Source organism: Eptatretus burgeri, chromosome 6 (genome assembly GCF_056783735.1).
Source record: "Eptatretus burgeri isolate ZD-2024b chromosome 6, Ebu_testis_v1, whole genome shotgun sequence".
In the NCBI taxonomy this organism is placed as follows: Eukaryota; Metazoa; Chordata; class Myxini; order Myxiniformes; family Myxinidae; genus Eptatretus; species Eptatretus burgeri.
In genome coordinates, this window is record NC_140966.1 from 87,042,655 (window position 1) to 87,052,887 (window position 10,233).

At 39.1% G+C, this 10,233-nt stretch overlaps 2 protein-coding genes across 8 annotated transcripts in view; one reads left to right on the forward strand and one right to left on the reverse strand.

Annotated features, from left to right (window-relative positions):
* The window catches only part of ALG6 (ALG6 alpha-1,3-glucosyltransferase), a 35,090-nt gene extending 26,257 nt beyond the window's left edge, over positions 1 to 8,833 (forward strand). For 2 of the 3 annotated variants that reach the window (XM_085886072.1, XM_085886074.1), the window contains exons 11-14: positions 777 to 847; positions 986 to 1,054; positions 3,870 to 4,008; positions 4,151 to 5,366. In XM_085886072.1, coding sequence (XP_085742198.1) covers positions 777 to 847; positions 986 to 1,054; positions 3,870 to 4,008; positions 4,151 to 4,336 — 465 coding nt within the window. In that variant the 3' untranslated portion in view covers positions 4,337 to 5,366. Of the gene's footprint in view, positions 1 to 776; positions 848 to 985; positions 1,055 to 3,869; positions 4,009 to 4,150; positions 5,367 to 7,958 lie in introns of those variants that run through there. The other variant, XM_085886073.1, reaches the window with a different exon arrangement.
* RNASEH2A (ribonuclease H2 subunit A) overlaps positions 1 to 10,233 on the reverse strand; it is a 66,640-nt gene that overhangs the window by 11,286 nt on the left and 45,121 nt on the right. For 3 of the 5 annotated variants that reach the window (XM_085886077.1, XM_085886080.1, XM_085886076.1), the window contains exons 7-8: positions 9,969 to 10,089; positions 9,651 to 9,806 (exon numbers count right to left, since the gene is read on the reverse strand). In XM_085886077.1, coding sequence (XP_085742203.1) covers positions 9,651 to 9,806; positions 9,969 to 10,089 — 277 coding nt within the window. Of the gene's footprint in view, positions 1 to 7,918; positions 8,144 to 9,581; positions 9,807 to 9,968; positions 10,090 to 10,233 lie in introns of those variants that run through there. The other 2 variants (XM_085886078.1, XM_085886079.1) reach the window with 2 other exon arrangements.

Consider the following 10,233-nt stretch of genomic DNA (forward strand, 5'->3'; position numbering starts at 1 on the left):
TGCATTTTTCAGAGGTCGGCATACGCTGGCAAGATCGCCAAGGTGTGACTGCGATGTTGACGCTTCCATTTCTGCGGCGGTTATGATTTGAATCGTTGTGCGGCAGGTTTTTAATAGGCTACGTCACGTCATCGTCGGCGATGCGTGCAGCGCGCTATGCATAAGTTAGACTATCGTTGGGCATAGGTTGGGAAGGCCGACAACAGGCTCAGCATTCGTTGGTATAAGTTAGCTATAACACAACGAAACGTTCTGTGTCCGTTACTAATATGTTGTGCATACGACCAACTCGTTATGAATACGTCCGAATCTTAAAAAAAAAACATCAAAAGTTCAACGTAAGCCAGCGTTTTACATACATTTTAATACGTTGCCATTGCTGGCTAAAACGTCAAGGTGTGACTGGGCCTTTACGTTTGGTTCAAGTTATTTCTGCTCAAGAGGGGCCCCCAGTTACTGAATGTAAAAGTTCACATACTTTTTCTGACAATTAAATAGAAAGTTGGATCATTTTGCTCAATAGATAAATGAAAAAGTAGATTTTTTTTTGTGTGCTGCCTCTTTAATCAGGTTTTCTTCATCTATTTTTAGAACTTCGCTGAAGATCTGATCACATTTTCAGTCAAATTTATGCAGAAATAATGAAAATCTAATGGTTTGACGAACTTTTTCTCACCACTGTAGACCACTCACCACCGCCACTTTCTCACCACTAAAACTAAGTCGTGTATGGATCAAAACAGGTGCAACTTACGCATGTGTTGTGTGCATTTCAGGCCATCTGTTCCCTGGCTTTCTTCTTGTTCTCCTTCCAAGTTCATGAAAAATCCATCCTGCTTGTTGCACTGTAAGTTATCGAGCCAACTGCTCAAATCAATCGACCGTAACCACATTATGATGGTTGCATTTGTTGGGAGAGTTGCTTTAACAGATGAGAGTGCAGGTCTACAAATGGTGTTATCATTGTATGGATTGTTCCTTGCAGGCCGTTCTGCCTGTTGCTTGTTGAAATACCTTTTGCCTCAATGTGGTTCTTGCTCGTCTCAACATTCAGGTCTGTTTGACTCTTCCTTGTTTGAACTTCTTCCTTTTCAACATTGTCGCCAATAACTCGGTATTACAGCTCATTACAGCTTGTGGTTGAACAAACCGTGTGGATTGAAGTATGATACAGTAGAATCTGGATAATAAGCATATGCGCCTATTTTTAGATTAAGAGGAGCACATATATTATGTGTTTATTTTCCAAATGCGCTTTTTTCAAGTCACGACATGTGCCTGTAATGGTAAATGTTCTTCAGATTGGCTGCATAGATGTCAGTTTTGACATCATTGCAATTTTAATTGTCCAGACCTTGGAAACAAATTCTATATACATTTTCTTTCAGTCCTCGATCCACGTATCTGTTTAAACTTCACAACAAGTTCATGTTCCACGTCTGGGTATAAGGCCTGTCTTCCACTCCCTATCTTCTTGAAACCTTTCACAGTCTGAACAATTATTTCCTCATTCTTCACCATGCACATAAAAAGTCCTCGAGTTAAGTCTGAATTTATTACGTGTCTGTTACTGGTTCTTACAAGAGTTGTAAAGCACGATTATCTCAATCTTCTTTTCATGGCTGTATGATCAACGCTTCACGGCAGTGTCCATTTTGATTGTGATGAAAAACGTTGTTTTACGACTTAATCATGAAGGATCGCAAAACACCCCTTTATTACCCTCGTCGCAAAACACCCCTTTACTACCCTTGATGAATCATGTTGTTTTGAACGTATAACTCTTGTAAAGTACCAGTCCCAGACGTGCAAGAAATTTGGACTTAAAGCTTATATACACCAATAAAACATGTAATACTGTCGTGCTTGAGTCGATAATATTTTCAGTTTTCAAAGCTTTCCGATGACGTTTTTACATGCTCTTATTTTTGGATCCTTATGGAGGATCTCTAAGTCGTACTCACATTGTTGTTCTTGTGGACTTTTTTTTTTGACAGCCTACAGTTTTCATCGAAACTTCTTGAAACTTGGTGTATGTATGTAAAAATACCCTGCGCAGACAGTAACGATCTCCAATTTAGAAAATTCCTCCTAGAAAAAAAAGTTGTGACGTCAAAATATCTCCACTAATGGCAATCGCCTAAAAAATTATCTCCAAAACTAGGCAAGCTTTTTGAATTCTGTTTGCGGGAATCGAACAGGGCATTAGCAGAGATGAATTACCGCACATATGATACATCACTATGACGTCATATCAATTTTTGGACATTTTTTGTTTCACAACCCAGAGTTTTCATCGGATCTTCGTGAAACTTGCCATGTATATGCAGAAAGCCCACGCGTAGGCAGTAACCATCTCTGATTTTGGAAATTCTTCCTTGAAAAAAAGTTGACGTCATAATATCGCCGCTAATGGAAATCGCCTATACCATTATCTCAGAAACTAGGCAAGCTGTTTGAATTTTGTTTGCGGGAATCAAGCCGGGCATTAGCACAGATAATTTATCGCAAATCTGATACATCACAATGATGTCATATTCGTTTTTATGAAGTCATCATTAAGAGGACGAGGATCTTAGCTTGTTCGTGGAGAAATCGAACAGGGAGGCCGGTGTTTACTTATTTTTCACACGCGCTTATATTCAAGTCTACGCTTGTTATCCAGATTCTACTGTATTATGATTGTTGTTGTCATTAACATCTCTGAGTGACCACCTCTCCTTATAGAGGACAATTAACCTCCACATTAGGTTTTAAATGACCCTGCAGTTTCTTCAGAGCCACAATCCAGCATCACTCACCTGAAAAGCACTGACTATGCTGATAGAACAGAGAAACTGTAATGACCAGAACTTGGTAATTCGCTAACATACCGCAACACTATGGCCTACTATTCGAAAGATAGCACGAGACATTAACAAAGCCACAAGTCCTAACAGATGGGACAGCCAGCTTGACATCTCCGATAAGTGCGACAGAACCAATTGCATTGGGAATCAAACCTGGAACAGACAACTTGAAGTGTTCTGTCAGGCCACCTGATTGTTATGTCTGGCTTCCTTCTTGGAACTAGTGCAGTAATTGGTCTTCATTTTGATTAAGTAAATAAGATGTGGATATGACTAGAATAATGGCCAAATGGTACAAAATGGCATTACGAATGTTTATGTATGACGTGCTAGTAATGAGCCATTTGAGGTTAAAAAAAAAGAATCGATTTTAGATGCCACTCATGATTTACAATACTGTAGTTGTTAGCGAATGCATATTGGACTGGGAGTTAAATTATGAATTCAGCTTGCTCGGTGTATCGTTACCGATGTGTGGCTGTGCCCCTGTAAATTCAGGCAGGAATTTGTAAAAAAATTTTTTTTATGGTTGCGGTGATAATTTGCCTAATCTTCATGAAGGACATCGTGAGATCTTTAACATCCACCAACTAATGCTAGCAGATGGGACACCCAGTTTAGCATCTTTCTGATGTGTGGTACACACACTGATGCCTTGCCCCGCATGTGAAACATCACGATGACAGTTTATAGCTGGTGTGGGGTTTGAACCCAGGCTGGACAGCTCGGAGATGGGTGTGCACATCGAGGCCATCCTGGTAGCCCCATTACTGTGGTACTTGTTCTGGACAGCAGAGAAAACACAGTGGTTCATAAAGTAGCCCAAACAGACAAGAAAGGAAGATAGAAAATAATGTTCAAATTATGAAACTGAAGAGCTTGAAGCTCATTCAAAATTGTTGTTGTTGTTCAGTGACTGATTAGTTTGATGTTTTCTTTTTATTTTTTTTAAACCAAGTGGTGCAAGTGACTTAGGAATTGAAAACTATCCTGAACACCTAAACTTTCTCATGCTTCCAGCCTCCTGCCTTTGATGCTGAAGGACATGCTATTCCTTCCTTATTCAATCTGTTCAATCATCTTCCTGGTCATATGCTTGGGCTTGCTGGGAGATCACAAGGGCCTGGTGAAATCGCAATTGATGATCACACAACTTGTGGTAAGGATGGATGCATTTCTCTTTTGTGAAATTGGAGGTGTGAGTTCTGGGAGAGAGTAGAAATAAATTGCAAACACCAAGGAAGAATTTGGAGTTTTCATATTTAATTGAAATTTCCCCTCCATCCCCAACTGTTCCTCAGTTCTGGTTGTCGGTTGCACTCATGTTCGTGCTCTCTGCAAGTTCAATCCTCATCTCACCGTCAACCTCACTGCCACACCTTTGGCCGCTTGTAGTCTCAGCAGCCAGCTGTTGCCATTTTTTGGCTTTTCTCTTGTTCTTAAACATCCAACAATGTTGGGTCTATCCCAGACAAAAACTCGATTAACGGTAACAATTCCCATGAAAATCAAATGGCTCCCATAGAGTACGTGCATTATAGTTTTCCACTTTATCATTCCACACTTACACAGCCACTGTGGCTTTACTATACTACCCAATGACAAATCTTAGCTCGTATTAATAACTTGAGTATCTGACCCTTAATTCTGGAAAATACTTAAATTTTTACCTCCAACTTTTGTAGACGTGCAATTTTAAGGGACATTATTTTCCAAGATATAATCACAATCATTTTCTGAACACATGCAATGATGCAAAACTTAGGGTATGTGGCATCATGGCATTAAAAAAAAAAAAAAATTGGTAACACCAGCAGTGTGAGGGATATCATTGAGGCGCTTCACTCACCGAATTTGGTTGCACCTATCTTACAATCCTGAAATCTAGTTGTTCACCATTAATAAACAAAATGTTTGTGATAAATGTCAATATCATTTCTTCTTTTTCATTCGAATGCTGGCTGCATATGCAGGCTGTGGTGTAGCATCAGTGGCTGAGGGCACGGCATGTGCCGCTGTTGCAACGTGCCCACTGCTGGTTACTTTAAGAATTTGTAATTTGTCCAGGGTGCCTGTGATAGCTCACCTACTCTTCACAAAAGAAAGCTTAGGATCTTTAATATCCCAAATGAATGTGGCAGACAGAACGGCCGTTTAACAGCTCTCGGAAGGATGGCACATACATTCATGACTCACCCTGCTTGCAAAATATAGGAATGGTAGTTTTTTGCTGGGTCAGGCTTCAAACCCAGGCCAGACAGCTTAGAGATGAATGTACATACCAAGGCCATCCTGTCAGCCCTTGTCAATCACTGATAAACCTTCAGCTGAAATGGTATCAGTGTTTCAAATGTTTTTCACAAGCCAGCCACCAACAGACTGAGACTAAAGTGGAAAATGTAGATATTTCAATGTTTACATTAACTAAGAACAATTTTGTCTTAATGTAAATAAAAGAACAGTGTCTGTCTTTTTCATTTTGTATAATAAAAGAAGGGTGAGGCTTCCAATGCCATTCTGAGAGATTGCTGCTCTTGTACAAAGAGCTCTCCTCCCAAATCTCTCCTCCCAAATCTCTGCTGCTCTCCTCCCAAATCCCATACAATCACCCATCCTCAACTGGCATCTTTACTAGTTTTTAAAGTGGCCACTTCCCTTTGAAGTAATTATCATACAACAGTTGATTAGTTTGGATATTCAAATATCTAATTTCAGTCCTTTGCTGTATTTTGCTCTTCACCTCTGCAGCCAATTCTGTAACAGTTTAGAGCTTTCGTCGAGTCTGATGAGAGATGCCGTGTATAACTGACTGAACTTACAAGGATTAATGTAAAGTGCACGTGGAATAAACAACACATGAAACACTTTGTTGACTAAAAAAAAACCCCAAAACCAAAAAGATTGGTTCAGGATACTGTTGATAAAAAATACATTATTCCCAATTATAACAAGAAAATACATATATTTTAAAGAACGAGAAGGGCACTCAGTGGAGCACATATCTCCGTCACGTAATACCTGATCCACATGAACACATCAGGCCCAATACATTTTTGAAATATGCTATATATCATTTTTGGCCTGATCTCTCAATGGTGAATAATCACTGAATATTAAATAATTCTCGTATTCAGATCCAGATTCGGATTTCATAAAAAATTGAATCAATTCGTCCTTGTCACACCCTCAACGTGTCCACCAATTTTCATCTAAATTCATCCACTTTTTGAGATCTCTCTCTATCGAGTGCAGCCTTCTGGCTGCTGGTTGCATCATTGGTTGGGACGTGGCTATGCCGCTGATGCAGTGTCCCCCTTACCAGTACACTGGTACTCATTTTGCTGACCTCAGAAGGATGACAGGCTGAGTCAGCCTCCTGGTGTATTAATTCAGCAGCTCAACGGGGTCCTTGAACTCAGGACCCTAGGATCCCAAGCTGCCACCCCAACCGCTAAGCCAACACCAGGCTTACTTTTTGAGATGGTGATATATGTAAATAATTTGACACCCCCACCCCCTGCCACTTCTGCAGCCAAAGAAACTGCATAAAGCAACCCAAGAAGGCCGACACAAGGTAAGTGCTTTGCTGTTTCGAACCCTTTGCAGAGTTTCTCCACAACGATAGATGTTCACACATAGCTTGTGATGTTTGCACGTGGTACATGCTTGGGAGCCTCATTGGTATGCATTGCTGTCTGCACTATCGCTGACGATTCGCCAATAAGCGATGAAACCGGCCGGTAGCTGGGGGGGGGGGAGTAGCATTGGGATTTTCATGTGTGTACTATGTGTGAATGTCTTTATAGCTGTGGAGGAACTCTGGGAAGGGTTTGAAACAGCAAAGTGCTTACCTTGCGTAGGCAGACCTTCTTGGGTTACTTTATGCAGCTTCTTCGGCTCAAGGAGTGTGGTAGATGTCAATTATTTATATAATCCTAGCCACCTGGGTTTAGTTAGTGGCTATTCCTTCCATTCACAGCTGAGAGATGTGGGTGGGTCATATATATATATATATATATATATATATATATATATATATATATATATATATATATATATATATATATATATATATATATATATATATATATATATATATATATATATATATATATATATATATATATATATATATATATATATATATATATATATATATATATATATATATATATATATATATATATATATATATATATATATATATATATATATATATATATATATATATATATATATATATATATATATATATATATATATATATATATATATATATATATATATATATATATATATATATATATATATATATATATATATATATATATATATATATATATATACATATATATATATATATATATATACATACACATATATATATATATATACATATATATATATATATATACACATATATATATATATATATATATATATATATATATATATATATATACACATATATATATACATGACCCACCCACATCTCTCAGCTGTGAATGGAAGGAATAGCCACTAACTAAACCCAGGTGGCTAGGATTATATAAATAATATATATGTATGTTTAGCCCCATCTCTGAATGGTAAAAATTATCAGATCCAGTTTCAGATCATCACCAAAATTGAATCAATTCGTCCTTGTCACACCCAACCTGCCCACCAAATTCCATAAACTTTGAGATACCCTGCACACACACACCTTCCACCTTTGGTGGAGGAGGTAAAAATGTAAAAACACAGAGGGATGAAATCTCAAAATAAAACCAAACGAGGTCAGAATGACACCACATTACGATTTCACAATACGACAGCAATCCTCTTCTGGTTTAGCATCACAATATCTTTTGATATTTTACTTTTGCTGTGGGATTGTCATTATCGCTTGCGACCGAGTCATCACTTGCGATCGAGCAGTCTGTAGGTGAGTCAGTCAGTACGTAAACACTTCAGTCATTATCGCTTGAACCAAACACACAATTTTGATAACTTGGCCACAAGCTTCATATCTGATGCCTAATGAAAGTGTATTGACCGCATCAAAATATGTCTCGCCTGGGTTTGAATCCAGACCCAGCGATAAATTGTCATCCTGGCGTTTTACAGGCAAGGTGATTCATCAACGTGTGTGCCGTCCCTCGGATGGATGTTGAACTGGACGGATGGATGTTGAACTGGACGTCCCGTTGCACAATCGCCTCCAAGCTGTCTAGTTAGCACCAGCACCAGCCGGTTCTTGAAAGACTTGGGTCAAACTTCCCTCGGGCAAACCGAGGTGGGATTAATGGTGGCTGTTAACAGAAATACACTCGTTAATCCTCCCTACATAAAAGAAAATGTTATAAACCAATTTGCGACTCACACAAATTGATTTACCAACAGGGTTCATGTGATGAATGCCAAATGAGAAGCTGTGATAATGCAGTGATATGTCAGAGTAAAACTACACCATTCCTGTTCATCAACACATGAGAATACCTGTGAAATATCTTTCCTCAACCCTCCTGTAACAGATTGGAGCAGTTTATTACCGCACAAAATGTCATTTTAACATTTATTTGGCTTTTTCAATCTGGGACACATTCAAAACCACCTTGATCCATAACGTGTCAGCCAAGTGGTGCTAAGATGGCGCTGGTCACGTGACCTTGAGCCTACGGCAGCAACACATTTCACGGGCTATGAGCATTCAATTTTTAATTCAGTGATTACCACATATGTGCGGAAATGTCTTAGCGAATATAGTAAAAAAAAAAAATCCTTAATATTTTATATATTTTGTTATTTTGGTATGAATTAAATCCATCTATGTCATTAAATTGTTTGAATACTTGTTTCAGTTGATATTGCTTTTAGATTGGTTCTGTCCAATGTCCATTCCCCCCCCCCCCAACTACACACACACACACAATCCTGGGCTGGTTTGGTTTAGCCCACACTTACGTTTGATTTATTTTCATAATAAAACAATTCATGTTTTATATATTTTCAACTTTGGAGTTGCGTGCACTAACCCAGAGACAAAGTAACTCCCTCACGTTGGACTCACCATCATTGTTTCAGCAGTTATTGAGGTAGGTCGGGCTACAATTTTACATTGTTTTTAGAGGGGAAGAACCACATGGACTTGAAGAAGGACAAATTGGCAATTTAGCGATCTCTCGTTGTCCTTCAGCAAAGTATTCCGGCGTATTTTTTAAGTATTGGTAATTCAGAAATTGCTCGAGAATAAAAGGTATGGCTATTAAATGCTCATGGCTTCACTCTTTAGTTGGTTATAAGCTTATCATGGTGTACACATTTGAATGGGTGGCCATTTTTTTTCCCCATATCATCCCTCAGTATGAAGTACTACTGTACTCCATGATACAAGTTCCCTAACAAGGAACTTCACGCAGGATGAGGCCATTAGGTCCGTAAGGCCTCGGCATTAGTTGCCAGCCTATGGTTGTTTGTCCATGCTCTATCCTTTTAAAGTCTTTGCTATGACTCGGCCAGGGTTTGAACTGGCGACCTCCCAGACTCAGAGCAGACACTCCTACCATTATGCCTTGGAGCCTGGTTTAGGTCTGATTTTTTTTTTTTTCCAGACCTAAACCTTGGTTAACTGTTTTCTAATCATGTGCATATGCAGAGTCCATCAAACCTCCGAGAAGAATGGAATGTGTGCTCCATGCATATTGTTGCTTCTAATGTCACAACTTAGCAAAAAAACCCCCCAAAACTCTCCACGGTGAACATTTTATTAAAAAGAAAAACAAAACAACATCCATGTGATGAAAAAGTTTGTACACTTACAGAGTTAGAACTTGACACAAGCTTCGCTCCTTAAAATATCGATGTGGGGGCAGGGAGAGGGGATGTTGGCTCGGGAGGCTGGTGCGGTTCAAAAAGGAGAGGAGCGAGGTTTTTCCATTGTTGGTATGACCCTCTTCCTCTTCATCCTCATGCTCCCTGATGAGTGTTTTGGGTTGAAACAAAAATACTTTAATATCTATTGATGACATAGAGAACCACCCTGCCTGAAAAGTAATCTATCTTAGCTTTTATCCTGATTTTACCTCCCCCACCCCCTCGATCCTGAACAAAAACCTTTCACCCCCTGAGTATACCCACCACTTTATGGAGATTGAGTCTTGTAGTGCTGTCTGCACCGTGCTCCATGAGAAACGAACGAGGCGAGGGTAGCCAAACAGCGGATTCATGCAGCGGGTTAGCCATGCACGTGTCTTGGGATCTAAGCAGTACAGAGTAAGGAGTTAGGCGATTGCATTGGATTAATGAACAAACATCGTTATTGACCTTTTATCCCCATTTGGAAACATGAGGGCAGGGGGGGGGGGGATAATGCAATTGGCTCTGTCTGTCTGTTACACTATCT